Source organism: Spodoptera frugiperda, chromosome 19 (genome assembly GCF_023101765.2).
Source record: "Spodoptera frugiperda isolate SF20-4 chromosome 19, AGI-APGP_CSIRO_Sfru_2.0, whole genome shotgun sequence".
Lineage (NCBI taxonomy): Eukaryota > Metazoa > Arthropoda > Insecta > Lepidoptera > Noctuidae > Spodoptera > Spodoptera frugiperda.
Genome location: NC_064230.1, coordinates 3,237,771 through 3,261,910, shown reverse-complemented (window position 1 = coordinate 3,261,910; position 24,140 = coordinate 3,237,771). Strand labels below are relative to the sequence as shown.

At 36.2% G+C, this 24,140-nt stretch overlaps 3 protein-coding genes and 1 long non-coding RNA gene across 4 annotated transcripts in view; 3 read left to right on the top strand and 1 right to left on the bottom strand.

The window, feature by feature from the left end:
• Positions 1 to 24,140, top strand: part of LOC126911887 (uncharacterized) — a 94,872-nt gene that overhangs the window by 37,765 nt on the left and 32,967 nt on the right. The gene's annotated exons all lie outside the window — the stretch shown is intronic.
• On the top strand, positions 218 to 15,514 carry LOC118281047 (zinc finger protein 99-like). Its single transcript, XM_035601479.2, has 12 exons — positions 218 to 445; positions 1,467 to 1,592; positions 2,333 to 2,764; positions 3,522 to 3,691; positions 4,591 to 4,737; positions 5,657 to 5,794; positions 6,253 to 6,330; positions 7,220 to 7,405; positions 10,895 to 11,005; positions 11,507 to 11,618; positions 13,041 to 13,139; positions 14,153 to 15,514. The coding sequence occupies exons 1-12, from the start codon at positions 329 to 331 to the stop codon at positions 14,297 to 14,299; spliced, it is 1,863 nt and encodes a 620-aa protein (XP_035457372.2). The 5' UTR covers positions 218 to 328; the 3' UTR covers positions 14,300 to 15,514.
• On the top strand, positions 15,888 to 18,138 carry LOC118281134 (uncharacterized). Its single transcript, XM_035601619.2, has 2 exons — positions 15,888 to 16,040; positions 16,632 to 18,138. Exons 1-2 carry the CDS (start codon positions 15,980 to 15,982, stop codon positions 17,591 to 17,593), a joined length of 1,023 nt encoding a protein of 340 aa, XP_035457512.1. The 5' UTR covers positions 15,888 to 15,979; the 3' UTR covers positions 17,594 to 18,138.
• Positions 18,598 to 24,140, bottom strand: part of LOC118281135 (zinc finger imprinted 3-like) — a 30,114-nt gene continuing 24,571 nt past the window's right edge. Inside the window, exons 15-16 of the mRNA XM_050700935.1 lie at positions 22,846 to 22,962; positions 18,598 to 21,477 (exon numbers count right to left, since the gene is read on the bottom strand). Of these exons, the coding sequence (XP_050556892.1) occupies positions 21,328 to 21,477; positions 22,846 to 22,962 (267 nt within the window). The 3' untranslated portion in view covers positions 18,598 to 21,327. The remainder of the gene's footprint in view (positions 21,478 to 22,845; positions 22,963 to 24,140) is intronic.

Below are 24,140 nucleotides of genomic sequence, written 5' to 3'. Positions count from 1 at the left end.
ACAACGTTTTATTTCGCCTTAGAGTTTTCTATTAATTTGATTTATTAATACTTTGATTCACGCCATAATTAATTTTGATAAACCTTTTAATATTATAATACTCTAGCAAGTCATGTAACCTGATAAATTCCCTTATTTTCTTTCTAAATAATGAAAAGATAGAAAAATGTCCTTTAATCATAACAAAACGTTTTTGACATTTAAATAATAATGGCGTTCGCGTGAGCTTTCGCGCAAAACATTTCATTTATTTCAATATTCACTATTTAATTTGAATTTCTGAATGAAATACGACTTCCAAATTCATTATTTACGTTAAATATTCGATATGGATTCCGAAGAAAATGTTTTGTGCTGTGGTTGTCTCAGTAAGGGCCGAAAAATGATATTGCAAGTAGAGTATTGGAAGAAACTTACTTTTTCTGAAATAATCAATGAATTTACTGTAAGTATTTACTTAAAAAGCTTTTAATATGTTTCAAGGATTATATAAATTTATAATTATAATGTAACTTCAATTATACTTACTCTTATTAGACAAAAATTAAGGTTGAATTGACACAAACATGCAATGTTTGTTTCTTCTAGTGCTAGTGCATCTAGCATAATAATATTACATATTTTATTAATGTAATGGGGCTTATAGAATTCTAAGAATCATATTTCGAACACTAAGCTACTTTTTATACTGCATTTGTTAATGTAAACATGAAAATCGTCACCCCTTTTATTCCTGAAGGGGTAGGCAGAGTTGCCTGTGTGTTTGCATGCCTACCTTCTCACCAGGTATGATAAACAGTGCCGGCGTTAGGGGGGGGCGTGTGGGGCGATAAATTCTGGGGGGCGCCAAAAAATTAAAAACTACTACTAACACTTGATAATGCTTCCCTCAAGTGGGCGCCACAATATTTTCGCCCGGGGTGTCAGGGGCCCTCACGCCGGCACTGTTGATAAAGTCCCATGTAAGGGGTGAGCCTATTGCCATATACTGGGTACTGCACTCTGTGCTTCTAATGAAAATGTTTCATAAAGAAATCCAGTGATACTTTATTTTACTAATACTTTATATACTAAATTAACTATCATGTTATCAGCTTATTCACATCACGTAACTGTTTGACGAGGAATACGGCTAGTTTCAAGCCATGCTAGAGGGTCATATTCATGAGGAACATCGCTGCTATTGGCTACAATGATACTTTGCCCGACCTTCAATATGTCTCATGATAGTTTAATAAAAATATTCTTATAGTTTCTATACATTTTTTGCTGTGTCATAAAATAAATTAGTATCAAGCCGTCTTGATTGGGCTAGCTTTTTGGCTGAGCATTGGCCTATTAGCGACATGTTACTTATAAATTTATTATTAAATGATTTTCTTGTTTTGTCCGCAATATTTTATAATGAGGCTAATAAACTTTTTTTCTTTCTTAATTTTATTATATGTTGTATCTGAATATTCCAGCTATCCCACGGAGACAGTACACCGGTCTGGTTGTGCTGGGAGTGTGACGCCCACTTACACCAGTTCACAAAGTTCAAGAACAGAGTCAAGACATCCTATTTGATGTTTCTTGATTTCGTTAAACAGGTAATTTCATTTCTTTGTGTTTATTTGGCCTACACTCAGATTTGCTCCTGTGTTGTGGGTGTGGTTACAAATATACAAGTTCACATACACATGAAACCCAGCCCTGAAATAACAATTTGTGGCTCATAAAAAGAGTTCGTCTATGCGGGAATCAAACCCACTACACGTAACGCGGCAGCCCCCGCGCTAACTGTGCAGTTAGTTCTTGTATGGGATAGGCGCATGATGAGACAGATCACTTGTTGGTAAATTTTAGCGTCACCCAGTGGGTGTCCATACTCGCTACAACAGAGAAGTTTGCTATGCTGGTCCTTAGGGTGTTAAAGATTTGGTCTAAGGAGAATAAATAATATTGAGTCTAATACAGCAAATGAATTGCTAGTTGAAAATAGACTATTTATTTCTATTCTTACTTATTATTATCAGTGATAAGAATAGGTAGTGCTTATTACTGTAAACTTTAAACAGAGAACACAGAATACAAAAGGAGACTTCCTTAGTACCATATATTTTTCTTTTCTCTGTTCTTCAAAGTTTAGGCTAACAAGCACTGAAGCACTACCTATTCCTATCACTGCTTGCTTATATTCTATTTAACCTAGTACACATAATTGACACTAGGTGGAGCTAGTACACAAGAACTAATATTACTTTGATACAAACTTTAAATGTGTAGTTTAACAGTTTTGTATTTGTTTCACTATGATTATTTTAAGTTTTAACCCTAATTTTGTTTACAGAACACCAACCTACCACAACTTCAGCCCCGCCCCCGTTTGACACAGCACGATATATTCAACTTTGATCTCCTAAACACAGACCACAAACCGTTTCAAATTATACCAACACACAACACAGAAATACCCATTAAAGAAGAATACACCGACAATCTAGAAGAGAATAATTCAGATGATGAAAAGCTTATAGTCTATAAGACTTATAATAAACCGAAAAATGGCAGAGTTAAGAAGAAAAGGAGAAAGAGAAATGAAAATAGAGAAATAGAGTTGTATAAAGAGATTGAATTGAGTAGAGAAGAATTGGTAGAAGACAGAAGAATTAGTATGTTGAGAGAAGAATACGTGAATGCGATGTTTAAGTGTGAAAAGTGTATTATTTCTTTTCCTAATGCAGAGGATTTGAAGGATCATTTGCATGTTAAACATGAGTTGGTATGTATTTTTATTTTACACTTTTTTTTTATATGGTACAAGCTGGTAAACGAGTAGTCGGATCACCTGATGGTAAGTAATCGCCGCCGCCCATGGACACCTGAAACACCAGAGGCGTTACAAGTGCGTTGCCGACCTGTTGAGGGTTAGGAGTTGTTGGGGATTCGGGGATGGGAAAGGGAGGTAATTGGGCCACTGGTAACCTCACTTACACAACGCAAGAGTTGTTTCACGTCGGTTTTCTGCTCGGCCGTGGTATCACTCCGGTCGAGCCGGCCCATTCATGCCGAAGCATGGCTCTCCCACAGTTAACAAAGCTTTGGACTCACAAGCTGTTCAAGTTATGTGCGAGTATTCCAAGTAGGTTGTATATATTGTAATTTTCAAACACAACACCGTGGCCGATACATTTAAAGTTCCTATAATATGTATAGGTACTAGCAAACCCGGCGAACTCCGTTTCGCCACTAATGATTCTCCCTCTTTTCCTGCTTTTCTCTTGAAATTTTCCTGAATTTTCTTTGCTATAAACCTCACGGAGCCCGAGACCTTTCCAATGAATGCAAAATGGTGGAAATCGGTTCGTGCATTCTGAAGTTATAGCGTCAGGAAGGAAAACCCGACTTATTTTATATAGTTAATAGATTGTAATGCAGGTGGAGGCTTGTCGTTCTACGTGGAGGACTAAGGGGGAAGCCTTTGTTCAGCAGTGGACGTCTCTCAACTGATGATGATGAATAGATTTATTTAATTACAGAATAAATCTAACTACAAATGCGAGATATGCGAGTGTTCGTTCGCGTCGGAGGTGTCGTTCAACTACCACAGGAACAAACACATCCGTCGGTACGAGTGCGGCGCGTGTCACGAGCGCTGCCCCAGCAAGCGAGCCGTCGCCAAACACTACGAGAGTACGCACTGTCATGGGTGAGGCTAATACATGCACAGTGCCGGCGTTAGGGGGGGAGGGGCGTGAGTCGGAGTTGGAGTCTCTTGCCTTTCTTAGTGCAAACCCTCAGAACTGTGCTCTACGCTCTGTGCATATGCATATTTTTTATTGAGAACAAAACTTTTTACGTCAGCGTCATTAGCTCTGGGTAACGCTAAAGGAAAGATGAAATTCTTAATATAATTTTACTTGGGATCAGCAAAACACGAACACTTGATATTGCTTCCCTCAAGTGGGCGCCACAATATTTTCGCCCGGGGTATCAGTGGCCCTTACGCCGGCACTGTACGTGCATCATCTGTGACGCTAGATTAGATTATATAGTTTGTCAACACCTTTACTAACGCAAGCGTTGTTTCATGTTCGATTCTAAACATCATTACACTTACAGCCGTATTCAGAGTCATTTAACGATTACTTAACTCAGTCCTTAGCAATAGGGATGATGACGGGGTATGAAAATTAAAAATGTAATTAGTCCGTCAGTTAGGTAATGAAAAAATATTAGACACGTATTTTTTTATTTTGTCATATAAGATAACAATACCTAGATAAAATGAATCAAAGTTTAGGAGTGGGAGCTAACTACGTCACTATAGAGTATAAAACGTACTCTAAAGTGACGTCACGCGATATTTCAAATGGATATATCTTCGAAAGTATTTGTTTCCGTAAGAAAATAAAAAATACGTGTCTAATATTTTAAAATAATCTACAAGATGGACATTAAAATAAAAATTAGTCATCTACCCTATTGTTTTCGATACAAAATTAAGTTCCTAATCATTAAATGTCTCTGAGTGCGGCAGGTAGTCTTAAATTAGCAACGATCTAGAAAATTAAAATAATGTTACAACGACTACCAATTTTTTTTCAGCCCCTCAATAGACATAAACGTACGAAGCAACCAAATAGAACTAGACGTACCGAATAATGGAACACAAATAGACGTGTCAAATGATCAAAATGTACAAAATAATCAAAATGGAGTATCGAAGGATGGTGCAGAAGTTATCGATGAAAGGTAAATATGACATTATATTACTAGTTGGCCCAGCAAACTTCATACCGCCTTAAGGTAAACGTTCATAGGCCCGCATCGTACGCATCGCACGCAACGGATTTTAGTTAGTCTTGTATAGAAACTCATACAACTGCGTCCACTGATCCGCATCCTATGACGATGACGTCATCGGCACGCATCCCATGTAGACATTGCTGATGATGCGGTCCGTACGATGCGGATCAGTTTCTATACAAGACTAACTAAAATCCGTTTGGTGCGGTGCGTGCGATGCGTGCCAGCGGACGCTTACCTTTAAACATATTACGATGCTGGCCTGTTGATGCGTACCGTTAAACATTTTGTTCTCACCTTTTATACCTTCCCCTGGACTTCCACAAATAACTCAAGACCAAAATTAGCCAAATCGGTCCAGCCGTTTTCGAGTTTTAGCTAGACTAATAAACTATAATCGATTTTATGATACTCATAACATAACTAGTGAAAAGTAGGTGCTTTTTATGATATATGTCGGTAAACGAGTTGACGGATCACCTGATATTAAGCAATCGCCGCCATCCATGTACACCCGAAATACCAGAGGCTTTATAAGTGCGTTGCTGGCCTTTTGGGAGATAGAGATGGGGTTCGGGGATTAATGAGATTGTAGGGAATAAAGATTTAGATGAAATTTGGCAGGAATTAGAGTATGAATACATAGTATAAAACAAAGTCACTTTCCGCTGTCTATCTCTATGTATGCTTAGATCTTTAAACTTACACAATGCATTTCATATACACTACATTTTTTTACTCTATTTTTTACCAAAGTAATAACACAAAAAGAATTATTCAATTCGGACCAGTAGTTCCGAAGATTAGCGCGATCAAACAATCTCATCAGCTCTATATATTAAGTTATAGATAATTTATGTTTCAGTACAACAAATACACCCCCGTTGTTCGCGTGTGACTCGTGCAATAAATCGTTTAAATGGAAGGCGTCGCTACGCAAACATATAGAAATACATCGGATCGAAACCGGCCAGAAACGGAAACCGTACTGCGAGCCGTGCAAGTAAGTCAATAGAGATTAACTAAGAATCACGATACTCACGTACATTAATGGAGAAAAGCTCTATAAGTTTCGAGTCACAGAGGGACTCTAGTATATATTGTATAGTGTGTGCGCCCTCTATGTATCTAAGTGACAACTGACGTAACACACGTGTTTGCCGGCAGAGGGCACGTTAGACGCTCAACGCCGCCAGCGACAACGCACGGTCACGGCGCGCAGTGTGTAGCGGGTTCGATTTCCGCACGGAGTAACTCTTTGTGTGAACTCTGAATCTACTTTGTGTGATTCACAAATTGTCGTTTCGGGTCTGGATGTCATGTGAACTTAATGTTTGTTTACAAACCCACGATACAGGAGAAAATCCTACTTTGGGGGAGAAATCCTAGTTTGGGGTTAAGGTAATATTTAAAAAATAATTGTTAATTAAACATCATTGAATTATTTTTTTATATTTTCAGATTGTCATTCACGAACACAGCGAATTTACAGAAACACGTGCGAACTAGTACTAATCATCAAATTCAATTGAAACTTAGGTAAGTAATACAGTAGTCTAGATATTGCGTTGTTTTGGTATAAGGCGAAAGGATCACCTGATGGTAAACAATCGCCGCCGTCCATGGACATTCAAAACATTAGGATATTTAGGGAACACAGTAAAGTCTTGATTAGGCCTCCGCTAACCTCTTTTATATGACGTATCACTCCGGTTGAGCTGATAACATTTAAACTAGTAGACGGTTCACCTGTTGCTAAGCAATCGCCGCCGCCCATGGACATTTGAAACACCAGAGGCGTTACAAGGGCGTTGCCGGCATTTTGGGGGTTAAGCATTTAAGTGTTGTTGGGGAATCGGGGATTGGGGAAATTGGGAAGGGTGTAAAAATAAGCAACTAGAAGGAGCGAGGTGGTTTTGAGTCAGTAAGTTCCCCCTCGCCTCACCCAAGGCGAAAAACCGTTGTTTCACCGTGGTATCACTCCATGCATTGGCCCATTCGTACCGAAGCATGGCTCTCCCACCTATAACAGTGCCTATACATGGCTTTTTCACAAAAAAATAAATAAAACCACCATCTAATTAAATCACCCCCTATTACAAGGGACTTACAACATAAACTGTGAAAAGTGGGTGTACATTGTACAGTGTCATTACCATGTCATAATGTGCACCTCTGCCTATCCCTTCGGGGATAAAAAGCGTGACGATATATGAAATTAAACAATTATGTATGTATAATATAAGTTTTTAAACTGACAAGGCATATACTATGTTATACGTGCTATCATATACACATTAGTTAATCAGTAATCCTATTTATGCTTGTGCCCTATCTTTATACGTGATAATATTTTATGTGCGATATAGTCGCTACATGGTCACTAACACTAGTATTATGTATGTATGAAATCAAACAATATTTCCAGGAAATTAACAGAAGTACTCCCAGACTCGAGCACCGCAGAGAATGGCCAACAGAACATGGATCAACACATAGAACAGATCAAGTGCTCGGTGAAGAAGTCCAGGCAACAGTACCCGTGTCCCCAGTGTGACAAGAAGTTCCAATGGCGAGGGAATCTACTGCGGCATGTGCATAGTCATGTTGCTAGGTGAGAGATATTATTTACTAGCTACTTCCGCGCGGTTTCACCCGCTCTGCTTGGCTCCTATTGGTCATAGCGTGATGTTTTATAGCCTATAGCCTTCCTCGATAAATGTACTATTCAACACAAAAAGAATTATTCAAATCGGACCAATAGTTCCGGAGATTAGCGCGTTCAAACAAACAAACAAACTCTTTAGCTTTATAATATTATTATATATTATATATATATATATTATATAGTATAGATGTACATATGTACATAGGGTGACTGGTAATTAGTGAACGATATTTAAAAGAAGTCGAGGCAACAGTACCCGTGTCCCCAGTGTGACAAGAAGTTCCAGTGGCGGGGGAATCTACTGCGGCATGTGCATAGTCATGTTGCTAGGTGAGAGATATTACTTACTAGCTACTTCCGCGCGGTTTCACCGCTCTGCTTGGCTCCTATTGGTCATAGCGTGATGTTTTATAGCCTATAGCCTTCCTCGATAAATGTACTATTCAACACAAAAAGAATTATTCAAATCGGACCAGTAGTTCTGGAGATTAGCGCGTTCAAACAAACAAACAAACAAACAATCAAACAAACAAACTCTTTAGCTTTATAATTTATTTTTATTTATTTATTTAACTTCATCACAAATACAGTGAATGGCGGACTTAATGCCTTAAGGCAATATAATATTAGTATAGATGTACATACAGTATGTTAACTAACAGAGGGCGTTCCTTTAAACTCGTTAATCTATATCATTAATGGATTAAAATAAAAATATCAGCATAGAAAAATAAGCAATGAATTGCAACGTTGCCTTCCTTCAACTACGCGTGCACAGAGTGTTTCTTTTAGGTATCGATTTAAATGTTTGGTGAATATATTAATATTAAAAAAATAACATTGTTTTATTTAATGGTATTTTTTTTGCATGTATGAATGCTATACTATTGCGGGTTAACAGGAACGCACTCTGTTAATTAACATCTATACATAGTATAAAACAAAGTCGCCCATTTTGTCTGTAGTCCCCTCGTATGCATAAAACTTTAAAACTACGCAACGGATTTTGATGCGGTTTTCACTAATAGAAAGAGTATTTTCTCCGACAGGTTTTTATATATAATTGAAATACATTGAAACTATATTAGCTGAGTTACAGCGATTTATGTCCAAGAAGTCAGAAAAAAAATCTAATTGAAGACTGCATTTGTGCGTGCGCCGCTTATTCCGTTGGATACAAGTAAGAACAATGTATAGCAAAAACATTGGTCTTTATTACACAAAAAAGTTACAAAAAAGTCCGCGATGACATATATCCAGCTTTTTTATTTAAGTCACAAAAACTACTTTTCTGTATTAAAAAAACATTTAATTCGTTGGGTGATGTTTAACTGGTGATATAACCAATAATACATATATCCTTATCATAATAAGTAAGTTCATCATCACGAGCATTTAATTTAGATTATTTTTGCAGTTTACAGTGTGTTATTTAGACATATAGTTTAGGAGATATCACGATATTAGTATTGCGGCACGGTACGGGCTGGCCGCGGCGGCGGGGGCAGCGTCCCTATAAATAGCGCGTCGGCGGCAGCGGCTCCCCATTAGCACTTTGAAATTGGAAGCGATCGGACGCGTTTATTTATCGCAGCTCTTTGAGAAAAATAAAACGTGCTTTTCAGCGCGACAACAATAATTGTATGATAATAATAGGTATTGTATTCTAAGGTTAGTATTAAATCGCATTTATTTTTGATATTTTCTATTAAGATTTTGGTTAAAATTTAAAGTTAGGTCAATTTAATATTAGGGAAATAATTAAAAAAAAAAACGTAATTTAAGGTAAGATAAGTTCAGAAAAAGAACTTAATAGAATAGGTATCTTTCTTTTGTTTCATCATTCATTCAGTTAATTTCAGTTAGTGTCATAATGTGCGTGTAATAATTAAATATAGTCATGCCTAGAAGACGTGGACGTTCTAACATAGGTCGTAGTACAGTGAATGCCAGAAGAACACGTTCAGCAAGAGATGGAGAATCGTTAACGGAACGTGAGGAAAGCCTCAGTCAGGCTCGGGATAGATGCACAATACTCACAGGATGTGGTACCGGAGAAGATGTATTGATTCCCCGAATCCCCCTGATACCATCGGATTTACCCTTCCAATTTAAACGTTTACAGTTTCCGGTAAAGACATCTTTTGCAATGACCATTAATAAAGCACAGGGTCAAACCTTCAACGTTGCAGGCTTAGATTTGAGCGTTGACTGTTTTTCACATGGCCAACTGTATGTCGCTCTTTCAAGAGTAACCTCTCGAGAAAACATGTTTGTATTGTCTAATGACAAAAAAGCTGTGAACGTTGTATATAAAGACATTCTGTAATATAATAATTGTTGTAAAGATAAAATAAAAATGTAAAAAGTAAATAAGTTTAAAATGTAGGTACACAACGTTAATCTTCTAAAAATTAATTGTTTTAAGTAAATAAAAAGTAAGTAAAAGTAATAAAATGTAGAATGTAAATAATTTAAAAAGTAAACAAGAAAATAATAGTGAGATGTATATTGTATATGTATAACAAAAGTAGGTAAGTACATAAAAAAAAAACAAAAAATATAAAAAAACGGTACATAAAAAATAAATAATATTAAAAAGTAGGTACTACGACTTTGATCTATACATATAAGACAAAAAAAAATCTCTACATTACTTAAATATTTTTTCCAAAAACTGATAGGGGGGGCGATCAAAGAAGATTCACAGAAACCAAAAAACATTTTAATATTTTAAACGCGGTTAAGGGAAAGAGAAGTTATTGTGAATTGAAAATTAGTATCCAATATGTGTTGGTGCGTTGACTGTATTTGTCGAAGTAGCGGGATACACGCAAACGAAGTTGCGCGGGTCAGCTAGTACTGTATATAGAGATACAGGTAATTAGTGAACGATATTTAAACACGTGATTATATTCATGATTACAAACTACTTTCCCAAAGAAGTGAATAGGTTTATCATGGGCAGACGTGTTCCATCGTAGGCCGCATCATCACTTACCATCAGGCGAGATAGCGGTGAGATAGCAATCAAACGTCGACCCAACAAATATATAAAAAAGAAACTTTTTATATACTCGTTAGTTTTATTTTTATCACGATATTAACAAAACAACAAAATTTCATTAACACGCGCGCGTAAAGTTCCAGAATACCTACTTAGTTACTAGTCTTCGTATAACGTGGGCGCCTCGCTGCTAACAGCTGATCATGAGCAAACGATATTTTCTGCGTTCCGCGCTGCGAACCCGGAGCTGCGGACTACCTAGTAGGTTACCGGGGCTCCGGCTCAAAAAGCAGAAGTAGAAACGGGGTGTGTTTTTACTCAATAAGAGTCTGACACTCCCTCTCACCCAGGGCGGGAGAAGTCATTGGAAGATTTTCCGTTTACCCCTTAAAAAAAAGTGTTATAATATATTTTTATGTTATTTACAGAGCTACCGGCAACTTGGTATGCAAGCCGTGTAACAGGACGTTTTCATCAATAGCCACATACCAACAACATATGAAAATCAGCAGGAAACACGTCAGCGAGAATGATTTTAAGTAAGTACTTGTATTTTGTATTATAGCTAGGTTTCTGCCACTGACTTCGCCTGTGTGGTCAAAGTAAACCTTTTGGTTTGGCTGGTAGAAAATGTCTACGGCATTAAGCCCATCTATGTACACAATCATGTACATAAAGAGTAAAATAAATAAATAAATTTATTTCAATAGGGATGATGACAGGGTATGTCCGTAAGTTTAATATTAGACACGTATTTTCTTATTTTGTCATATAAGATGACAATGTCATATAGATATAACGAATCAAAGTTTAGGAGTGGGAGCAAATACGTCATTTCTAAGTATCTTAAAGTAAAAAGAATTAGGAAAAAACTAATTAAATTCAATTTAAAGGATTCCAAGGTAAAGGAAAATTTATATCTATCCTAAATGTCATCAAAATCGATGCAACAGTTTAGACATATAAGTTTCACATACAAACTGTCTTAAAAATACTTATAATATGTATAATCTTGTTATGTTAACTGTTGTTTTCCACAGGTATATGTGCAGTGACTGTGGAAAGCGGTTCCCCAATAAGACACAGCTAAAGGACCACGTGGATTGGGAACATTTGAAGAATTATGTACACAAATGTAATCAGTGTCAGAAGGTTAGTCTACGTTTTACGATATACGTTCACATGTCCGCAACGTACGCATCGTACACATCGCACGCATCGTACGCATCGTACGCATTCTGGTTAACCATTCTGTTAACGTAATAAAATATTATTATTAATACATACATACATATCGTCACGCCTTTAATCCCCGAAGGGGTAGGCAGAGGTGCACATTATGGCACGTAATGCCACTATACAATGTACACCCACTTTTCACAATTTATATTGTAAGTCCCATGTAATAGGTGGTGAGTCTATTGCCACCACATTATTATTAAACCATTTGATAGTTTTAATGTTACCAACCTATAAATTTTAATATATTATATTATATTTGATTTTTAATAAAATTGAAAGAAAGAAAAGTATGTAATAAAAAAATAATATGTAAGTAGATTAAGTACTTTTGCGGTGCCCAATAGGGCCCATAGTTGGGACATATTACTGTACCGTAAAACGGGGTGAATAGAAACAAATCAGAGGGTGAATAGGAACAACATTTTGTTGTGTTTTCACGTAATTTAGAACTGTTTACACCATTTAAATATTTTTTATTAATTCAATATTAAAACCAAAAATGCTTTATTAAAACCAAAAATATGAAAACAAACTAATAATGCTAATAAAAATGTTGTTTCTATTCACCCCCTGAATTTCCATTCACCCCATTTTACCGTATTAAAATTGTAGACCACACTGTACACTATGAATGCATTAAAGTGATTTGATTTGAAATCATCAGTACGCATCGCATGTAGGCATTGCTGATGAAGTCATACGGAATGCGTACGATGCGTGCGATGCGTACGATGCGGATATGTGGACGCTTTTTTTTTTGTTGGGACAAGCCCTACAACCTCCCATACCGCTGCAACTCCTATGCACCAGGATCTACAGTAGATACAAACATAAAAACACCGGAACACTGAAGTCCGGCGCGTCCCAGGGACATGAATGACTGTCTTGGATCCCGCAACGAAACAAATCAGAAGATGTTATTAGAGGAGAAGAAAAAAGAAAACGATAGTTTCCACTTTTTTCTTCTTGCAGTGGACGCTTACCTTAAGGGAATAGAGAGTAAACTGCCTCGTTGGTCGAGTGGTCGCAAGTGCGATCGCCGGATAAGGGGTCTCGGATTCGATTCCCGAGTGTTACAAATGATTGCTGGGCTTTTTCGGATTTTCGAAAAATTTCTCAGTAGTAGCACAGAGTCTGGAATTGTGCTTAGTATATAGCAAGAGGCTCACCCCCTATTTCATGGGACTTGAAACACAAATAGTGAAAAGTGGGTGTACATTGTATAGCGGCATTACGTGCTGTAATGTGCACCTCTGCCTACCTCTTCGGGGATAAAAGTCGTGACGATATTTACTATTTATATATTTCTTACTACGAATTTATTATTTCCAGGTTTTAAAGAGCAAGACTTCTCTATACCTCCATAAACAAGTTGTACACAGATCTGAAAATACAGAACATTTGTGTCACCATTGTGGGAGATCTTTTGCAGTAAGTATTTAAACAAAATATTTGGTAAACACATAGGTAGAGGAGTTATTTAGTATGCAGGTAAATGCAAATGTTTATAGACGGATTACCTGATGGTAAGCAATCGCCGCCGCCCATGGTCACTTGAAACACCAGAGGCGTTACAAGTGCGTTGCCGGCTTTTTGGGTTTAGGTATTTTAGGGTTGTTGGGGAATCGGGGATTGGGAAGATTGGGAAGGTAATTGGGCTTCCGGTAACCTCACCCACACAACGCAAGCGTTGTTTTACGGCGGTTTTCTGCTCGGCCGTGGTATCACTCCGATCGAGCCGGCCCAGCAGTGCCGAAGCATGGCTCTCCCACACTTTTCCGCATCTTAATGCATGAGAAGCGGCCGTCTTAAACCTCCGGCACACCACGACACCTACCTTAAAACCATCTCTTAATTATAAGCTAATTAGCGTGAGGAAGCACCTAAACTAATCCCTTACCTTTACCCGTCATTTTTATGGTGCATTTCCACCAGAGATGTGCTATGTAGCTATGCTAAGAAAATGTAATAATTGCCGTTGGTAGGTTTTAACCCTTTAACCGCCGCAGTTGTATATAAGCAACTATAAAATATTAAGTTGCTTATATACAACTGCGGCGGTTAAAGGGTTAAACTTACGTCCTTATGCATGAGAAGCAGGTCTACTCTAATTCAACGAAAATCGAAGTTTCTATTTAAGTTTAAGTTTTTATTTTTTGCGAACTTTCGTGAACAAAAATGAACGAATGAAATGAAGAAAACAAAATAATAATAACAAATAGGTTTTGATATAAAATTAAAATTAAAACGTTATTTTAAGTAATTTGTTTAGTAAATCAATAAAACCTACTGCCGAAGATTATACAAACATCGCTTTAGAGAACCAAAGTAGCCCTAGTCTTAGAAGAAAAATAAAGAAAATGCCTTTTTTATTTAAATTTAATGGTAAGTGATGATGCGACCTACGATGAAGCACGATTTTGACCTATATATTTATCTTCCAGAACCAATCCAAGCTCCGCAACCATATGCTAGCGCTGCACAGCGGTCAGGCCGCGTACAAGTGTGCCACGTGCGGGGCCCGCTTCAGCTGGCTCTCCTGTCTCTCGCGACACACCAAGAAACTACATCCGCAGCTTGGTAAACCGTGATCTTCGACGAAATGAGGGTATATAGTGGTTGGTTAATGTAGGGTGTGTCTTACCCAGCTGGTGGAGTGGCGGTGGTGGCTAGGTATCATCATCATTATCCTGATCAATCTACTAGTTGATCGACGACCTACGTCTAGTATCATAGAGTAGGAACGGGGTGGTTTTTAGACAGTAAGAGTCTGACACTTCCTCTCGGCTCGCCCAAAGCGGGAGAAGTCTTTGGATGACTTTCAACCCTTAAAAAAAGTATTGAAATATGTTTTTAATCGGGTTCCCACCTCAAAAAATGCTACTAAGGCGGGTATAACACACCCGTGGGAAGTTTAAGTTCGTAACTCCATTGTCACACAGTTTTAAGCCTTCCATGGGTATCAAAATCAAAAAAAAATCAAAAATGCTTTATTTCGTTAATACACGATTTTACAGTGTTATACAGTGGGTGGCGTCTCCTTTTAAGCATATATATGCCTGTGCCAGGAGGCGCCGCTCTTTTATATCTTACAATTTTAATAATTAATTAACAACTTAAAACTAGATAATTTTAATATTTGGTATGTGTGTGTGTGTGTGTGTGTGTGTGTGTGTTTGTGTGTGTGTGTATGTGGTGTGTGTGTGTGTGTGTGTGTGTGTGTGTGTGTGTGTGTGTGTGTGTGTGTGTGTTCACATTACATTCAACAAAAGATTTTCCACTACATCATAGCTTAACTTGTTAATCCATTTTATCAGTAAAGATTTACATTCTTTAAAAGGTTTGGTATGTATGTCTATTTGTTTATTTATTTTGTTGTATAAGTAAGATGAGCGTTTGTCGTACTGAATTTTAGCGAATTCTGTTTTTACAAAAGGCATACAGGCAACGTTGTTTTTCTTCCTTCTTCTGGCTGATATATCGGAAGATAATGGTATGGTTTTATGTTTTTTTAGTACTAAGTGTATGATATATAATTTACGAACTGATAATAAATTGCAAATTTGGTATAGCTCATAAGTGGGAAAAGTCCTTTTTTTGAAGTAAAAGTAAGGGTATATATAGCTTTTATTAATTGCGTGACAAGTTCTAATATAAAAAACATATTTGTTGCCTTAATACTACACCAGCGCCCTCTAGGTTCGACAAAATATTGTATAATTGTAATTATTATATCTGTATTGTAAATAAGAATATTTTGCTATATTTGTGAATACAATGAATGTACAAACTATTTAATATTTGTTTTATTTTGAAACCAGTGAACATTTATTCACGGCTCTTCTGTATCTATTCACTGTTTTACCTTCGTTTTGAGAATTTTTCAATATATAGTACCTAATATCTACATAAAAATATTCACACCCAGACCAGTAAAGGAACAAAAACTTATTTTTAACTCTGCTTCACACTATAATTTTCTCTTGTGTCGTGGGTGCGTTTACTAACATACAAGTTCACATACACATGACACCCAGACCAGAAACAACAATTTGTGGATCACACAAACATTAGATCCGTGTGGAAATAAACCAATGTTTTACTACGATTTTTATTTTATAAATTTCTATGCAACACAGAGAAATAGTCGTAATAAAATTCAAACTCGATGCTAAAGCATAAATCATTCAACTTTTATTATTTTACAATAATACCGCCATCACGGTGAACACACAATGTGTTGTAAGCAATGATAAAAATAAAATATAAAAATGATTGTTTATTTACGTGAAAATATGAAAATTGTAATTTTGTTATCGTTATTTGCTTATGGTAAGTTTTTTGTTTATTTGATCAAGCATATCTTCGGAATTATGGGTTGGATTGAAATAATTATTTTTGTGTTGGATATTCCATTTATTGGGGAAGGCTGTAGGCTATTAAACATCATGTTTTAATCAATAAGAGTTGAGCAGTGGGTGAAAAACTATATATGGACATATCAATACAATCAAAGCGTCATAGCAGTATCCAACACAAAAATAATTATTAAATTCGAACCAGCAGTTCAGGAGATTAATTTAAACAATCGCGTTTAAACAAACTCTTCAGCTTTATTTATTACTATAGACTTAATAGACTATGGATTAACTAAAAATCACGGTTTACTCATCACGTACATTCATGGAGAAAATCTCTAGCAGAGGTCGCCGCTTCTGCGCACGTTACTCATGATGACGAGTCCCTCTGTGACTCGAAACTAGTAGAGCTTTTCTCCATTAATGTACGTGAGTAGACCGTGATTTTTACTTAATTTAGCATGTCTCACGATAGGTAATTATTATAAAAACAGTATACTTAGATTAGTAGATCTATACATAAAACAAAGATTATAATTTACTCCATTATTAAAATATCTTTCAGCATCAACAGCCGTCCAAGAGCCCTCACCAAGAAGCGTCAATGTAGCCCTAGAAACATCGTTCCTATTCGAACCCAAAGACATTAATGAAAACTTACAATTTGTTAAAAATGTAAAGAATTTCTTAGACAAACTTTATTCAATGTTAGCACCGCAAGTTAAAGAATATAGCAGTTCACAAAAACCAGCAGATTTGCAACAATTTAGGGCTGATATTCACCCACAAACACAACTCGAATCTCGAAAGTTATTTTTCATAGATTTGTATAAAGAATTCTGTGATTTTGTATCCAATATAACTTCGAATACACTGGAACAATCCTTGACAGTTATAAAAAAGGAAATTAATCAAATACTCGACTCAAATCAGGAAATTTTAAAAGAAATTATACCTGATAAAAATATTAAGAAAATTTTGGACGAATCTTATGATGGCGCCAAAAGTAATGTCAAATATTGTCATAAAAATATCGCGTTTAAGAAGTTCGCTAGAAAAATGGAAAGAATGTATACGCAACAGGAATTGAAAAAGCTACAGAAATGTTTGAGAAAATTAGATAATGCCATTGAAAATAATAATAAATCTGATGCAACAAGAATTGTTAGAGAATTCATACAAATTGGGATTATTGATAAATATAGTCAACTCAATGTGCCTGGTAGAGATATGTTTGTTAGAGAGATGAAAGTTTTATTAGATTACATTGAAGTAAAAAATAAAGAATTTAAAGAGAAACATTCCATTAAAAAGAAAAATGTAAAGCCTACAAAAGAAATTGTATATGCAATTGATGATGTGACAAATTCTAGTTCTATAGAAAATAATTTGGAAACGCGTAGATCGAGAGGGGATAAGGAAAAAAGGGTTGGTGTTGAAAGATCAAAAAAAGATAAAAAACGAAGCGGTTTTAACGAAATCGTCGTTGATAATATGGAACTTATTGTGCAGTCTTTAAAATCATAATTTACCTAATATTTGGGTGATTTTCCAAAACAAAATCACAAAAAGTCAATGGCGTCATTATCCTCAAAAAAAAGTTAACAATTCTGCAGATTGAAACACAAAATTTTGATTGGTTGAGACCAATCCAATAAAATTGGCGCAACTATCAGTCTGTCGGTCAGTCCTCTAGTTGCTCGTTCCAAAGTGTAGATTCCTATGGAGAAGAACGAGCAAGAAACTCCATAGGTTACTCTTTTTCAATTGAATACTGTGTTAAATCATATTATTCATCAGTAGCTGACCTGGAAACTCTTCGTATCGCCTGAAATATTATGTTCTCACCTTTTAAACCTTCCCTGGAGTTCCGACAAATAATTCAAGACCAAAATTAGCCAAATCGGACCAGCCGTTCTCGAGTTTTAGCGAGACTAACGAACAGCCATTGAATTTTATATATAGAGATGAAGATGATGATTAGCTACATTGTTCACTGCCTTCTCCAATAACTACACATTGCGACGTTAGAAGCGAAATTTCAAGTTTTTATTTATGTAAAAATATATTTGTATATAGCTTTTCTTAGGTACTTTATATAGATAAATAAATGTTATTGTGTGTGCGTTTTTTTTTACAACAATCTCACAGAATATTAGTGTTAAATGGTGAAGTAAGCTTTGAAATACCTAGCGGGTTACCATACCATGCACTGCTGGACCGGCTCGACCGGAGTGATACCACGGCCGAGCAGAAAACCGACGTGAAACAACGCTTGCGTTGTGTTTCGTCGTGTGAGTGAGGTTACCCGAGGCCCAATTACCCCCCTTTCCAATCTTACCAATCCCCGATTCCACAACAACCCTTAAATTCCTAACCGGCAACTCACTTGTAACGCCTTTGGTGTTTTGAGTGTCCATGGGCGGCAGCGATTGCTTACCATCAGGTGATCCGTCTGCTCGTTTACCGGCTTATAATTACCATAAAAAAGATACGAAAATAGATAGTGTCGATAAATAAAAATACATAAAGACATTGCATACAATTTCATATTTATTATTATACATGCAAAATACATTTCTTACTACTATACAGTATACAATATTATACATTAAAACCGACTTCACTAAAAAAGTTAAAAATAACTTTAATTTCGGAAGTCGGTGTTTCTCGGTATTATTAGTTTGCTACACCGACTTCCGAAATTAAAGTTATTTTTAACTTTTTTAGTGAAGTCGGTTTATTTTGTAAAAAGTATTTTATTTCACACTTTTTAGTTGCGATACTCAGTATCGCAACTAAAAAAGTCAGTTAAAATTCTCTATCTCAATAACTACTTTATTTATTTGTATTGTCACAGTCACTTAATTAACTTTATTGTGATTTCTATGTAAGTATGAAGTTCCATTGGCAATTTCTGGTCTTCTTCATCAGTTCCTCTTCAAAGGTTACTTTTTGACTGTAAATGCTTCAATTCTAGATGAATATACCAAAATCACTATATAGTTCCCTATAATATTTGAGGAGTTCCCTCGATTTCTCTAAGATCCCATCATCAGATCCTAACATAGTGACAATGGGACCACCTCAAAACTATCTACTTTCGAACAAAAAAAGAATTTTGAAAATCCGTCGACAATTGACGGAGTATTAATTAACTTTATTGTGATTTCTATGTGAGTATGAAGTTCCATTGGCCATTTCTGGTCTTCTTCATCAGTTCCACCTCTTCAAAGGTTACTTTTTGACGGTAAATGCTTCAATTCTAGATGAATATACCAAAATCACTATATAGTTCCCTATAATATTTGAGGAGTTCCCTCGATTTCTCTAAGATTCCATCATCAGATCCTAACTTGGTGACAATGGGACCACCTCAGAACTATCTACTTTCGAACAAAAAAAGAATTTTGAAAATCCGTCGACAATTGACGGAGTATTCGATGAACAAACATACAAAAAAAAAAAAACATACAAACAGCCGAACATAGTACCTCCTCCTTTTTGTGAAGTCGGTAAAAATACAAGTTCAATACACTTGGGAGCAAAGATGTCCGTTTCGACCGCGCGGCTATGGCAATTTTATTACATAAAAAAACTCAAGATTTTGTTATAATTAGTCAAAGTTGATTGCCAAAAGCTTAAATTTGTCAAAATTATGGTTAGAAAGTGAGGATTTTAAGAGTTGGGTGATAAACAAAACTGTTTAGAATACGGAAAAATACTAGCCACTCAAACGTCCGGGCGACTATAGTCGCCCAAAAATATTTGGCGTTAAACGTCCGGGCGACTATAGCAGCCCATTTGACTTGTTCACTTCCAACGAATTTTTATCTATGACAAGCTTCAAAGAGCTTTACGAATGTTACACTAGATGGATCTGTATTAAATAACGCATCTATTGGACGGTAAAACAGTATGCCAGGTGACAGCAAGAATATAAAAAATAATTGTTTAAACTGTGTGTCAAGTTTTGTGAAGTGTTTGCGTTTAAAATTGAAGTATTCATTTATTTATCATCCTACTGTATTAGTGTTGTATAGTAAAATAATCCTTAAGATTCATTCTTTCAAAATAAAACAACGAAAATAAATAATTAAATAACGTTTAGTTAAAACTTGTTCAAAAAAACAAATAAATATTTAGCCCGTTCTGTTAAGTTCAACTTTTTTTATGCATTTGTGATTGATTTCTGTACTTTAATTAGTATATATTTTGATTCCTTAATAATTCAGCTTTATACTGGTATTTTTTACTTTGCTATAGCTGCAATAGTTTGCTAGAAAATACACTTTGAATCGGTAACGGCATGGGGCGCTCGACGCGGTTCAACACAGATCGAGCGCGTGAACGTACAAGGTGTTGACAGGTGTCGCACGCGAACGTTTGAGTGGCTAGAATATATTGAGTTAAACTAGCTAAAAACATAAGATAGAGAGAAAAAGGTGTTGCCAACCTAACAATAACGATTTATTTATAAATCTGACAACATTAAAATGACAAAGGTTGCGTTCTCAATTACCAACAAAATGTTATAAGTTAAAGTTAAGTAATGTTATATATAATGTTATAAACGCACCGAACCGCGAGGCCATAGAGATCTTTAAAACTAAGCGTTGTAGAGACCTAAAATTTTGGTAAATAACAGATTCAATAATAAATTAATTTGTAAAAATATAGAAAAAATCTTTATTTTTAAGGGGGAAATCATCCAATTACTTCTTGAATGACTAAAAACCACCCCGTTCCTACTCCTGCTTTTCGAGCCGGAACCCCGGTAACCCGCTAGGTAGTCCGCAGCTCCGGATCAGAGAAAAAAACCTGAATGTATACAATGTGATAGGGGTGGGACTTCTAACCCGTTAAGGCTGAGTACTACATCTAATTTTATCGACAAAAAAAATAATATAGGGGGTTGAACCCCCAATTGAAAATATTGAAAAATAGTGACTTTTCGGTAAAAATAATTCAGAAATGATTTTTTTTTCACCAAAACATTATCAAACTATAAAAAAAGTAATGAATTAGTTAGCCAAGGTTATTAGCTACCGTTTGTCGTTTTGTTTTTGTTTCTACGACGCATACAACCTTTGATATCACATAAAGTAAAAAAAATATTAAAATAGCCATACTTTTTAGGGGGAGGGGGTTCACCCCCCATATTATTTTTTTGTCGATAAAATTAGATGTAGTACTCAGTCTTAACGGGTTAGAAGTCTCACCCCTATCACATTGTATATTATACGCCGTCATCACCTCTATTATATGACGAAAGACTTTTCAGCAGAATACTGTAACATAGGTAGCCTGTATTGGTCCATGGGCGTAGGGTCTAAAGTAGGTATTTCTGGAGGCTTGTCAATCTTCCCCTTACCTAGAGGATAGCGCTTAGATTTAATGTTTAAATGTACCTGTAAACAAAAAGTAATGTTAATTATTATGTTATCGGCTTACTCACGTAACTGTTTGACGAGAAACTCGACTAGTTTCAAGCCATGCTAGAGGCTCATATTCATGAGCAGCATTCCGCGACACACGACGCGGCGATTGTCGCGCTGCTAATGAAACTAGTCGAGGTCCTCGTCCAACAGTTACGTGAGTAAACCTTTTTTGGATTTTTCGAAAATGTCTCTGTAGTAGCTCGGAGCCTGTAATTGTGCCCGGCTCACCCCCTATTACATGGAACTTTAACACAAATGGTGAAAAGTGTGTGTACATTGTATAACGGCATTACGTGGCGTAATGTGCACCTCTGCCTACTTCTTCGGAGATAAAAGGCGAGACGTATATAGTGTGACTGGTAATAAGTGAAGGATGTTTAAATACTAGTAGGTATTTTCGAACTTTACACGCGCGTGTAAAGTTCAACACAAACAACAAGATTTCATTAGCACGCGCGTGTTGCACGATATTGTGATAAAAATAAAACTAACGACTACACAAAAATAGTTTCTTCGGGAAAGTTATTTGTAATCATGAGTACAATCATGTGTTTAAATATCGTTCCCTAATTACCAGTCACCCTACACATTGAATTTAGTCCTGTACAACACTGTATTACATTGACTTGGCCTTGTACAATACAGTGTAACTTACTTTATTTTTAATGGGACAAGCCTTAAAACCTCCCATACCGCTGCAACTCCTGTGCACCAGGATCTACAGTAGATAGAAACATGAAAACACCGGAACACTGAAGTCCGACGCGTCCCAGGGACATGAATGACTGTCTTGGATCCCGCAACGAAATAAATCAGAAGACGAAGAAGTGTAACTTATTATGAGAACTTATGACGGGATATTTACCATGTTTATTCATTTTGAAGAGTTTCCGATATTTCGGCACTGTTGCAAGCGCCATGATCACGGATTAACTCTCGGATCGGAAACTCTTCAAAGTGATAGTATACAATGTGATAGGAGTGGGACTTCTAACCCGTTAAGGTTGAGTACTACATCTAATTTTATTGACAAAAAAATAATATGGGGGGTTGAACCCCTAATTGGAAATATTGAAAAATTGTGATTTTTTCGGTAAAAAAATTCACAAATGATTTTTTTTCTCACCAAAACATTATCAAACATATGAAAAAAGTAATGAATTAGTTAGGGGGAGGGGATTCGACCCATTCGACCCCCGACTTTTGTCGTTAAAATTAGATGTAGAACTCAGCCTTAACGGGTTAGAAGTCTCACCCCTATCACATTGTATATCCCGTCATAAGTTCTAACAATAGTGTTAGTGACCTTGTCAGTTTGAAACTTATAATGTAACTTACTTGTCGATTGTGTTTGTATAGATTAGACTGCTGAGAAAACGTGGTCGGGCAGAACTCACAGATGAACGGTCGCTCTCCAGTGTGCGTGCGGATGTGCGATTCTAGCTGCACTTTTGTCTGAAACAAACGTAAAACTATGAGAAAATCGTTTATGATTTTATTATAACTTTCGTGAGACATACTAAACATACGACGCGACGATTGTCGCGGAATACGGGTCATAAATAGAAGTCTCTAGCACGGCTTGAAACTAGTCGAGTTCCTCGTCAAGCAACGTGGGAGAGCCGATAATAATAATCTATACATATAATAAATCTGTAGAAGGGTCAATTCTGTACATTGAAAATATTGAAAAAATAAATAACAGGGGGTGTTACTGGATCGATACCAAACCCAAATATGTGATTAAAAAAATTTTTGTCTGTCTGTCTGTCTGTCTGTCTGTCTGTCTGTCTGTCTGTCTGTATGTTCTTTATAGAAATAAAAACCACTCGACAGATTTCAATGAAACTTGGTACAATTGTTCTTCATACTCCTGGGCAGGTTATAGTATACATTTCATCACGCTACGATCAATAGGAGCAGAGCAGTGAAGGGAAATGTTGGGAAAACAGGAGAACTTACTCCATTTTTTAAGCTTCCGTCGCGTGTGCAGCCTTAATGGTTAAAGCTACACAGAAATAATGTATGACAGAAATGTTCTCCTTAAAATGGTTTAAAAAATATTCCACGACAGCAAATGTCTATCTTTATGGTTGACTTACAATAACACGTATAACTCCCGATAGCTTAACAGTTCGGAGCTTTCTGATTATATTTGTCTACTCTTACGTTTATAACACTCTCATTCATTCATTCATATTCGTATTATAATAAATCTGTAGAAGGATCAATTCTGTACATTGAAAATATTGAAAAAATAAAAAGCAGGGGGTGTTACTGGATCGATACCAAGCCCAAATATGTGATTTTTTTTGTCTGTCTGTCTATATATGTTCAGGCATCACGTGAAAACTAACGGTTTGATTTCGATGAAACTTGGTATAATTATATCTTATTATCCTGAGCATAAAATAGGTTACTATTTATTCTGGAAAAATACGTAGAAAAAAAATCTTTATTTTTCATTTTTATTCTGCTCAACAGCAGTAGCTCAATAGAGGGATATCCTTAATTATTATGGGCCTCGCCGTATTTGGGTCCAATAGATATTTATAAGATGTCATTGTCAGAGTTACTCAAAATGGAGAAATAAAACTTCCACGCGAAGACCGACATCCGCGCGGACGGAGTCG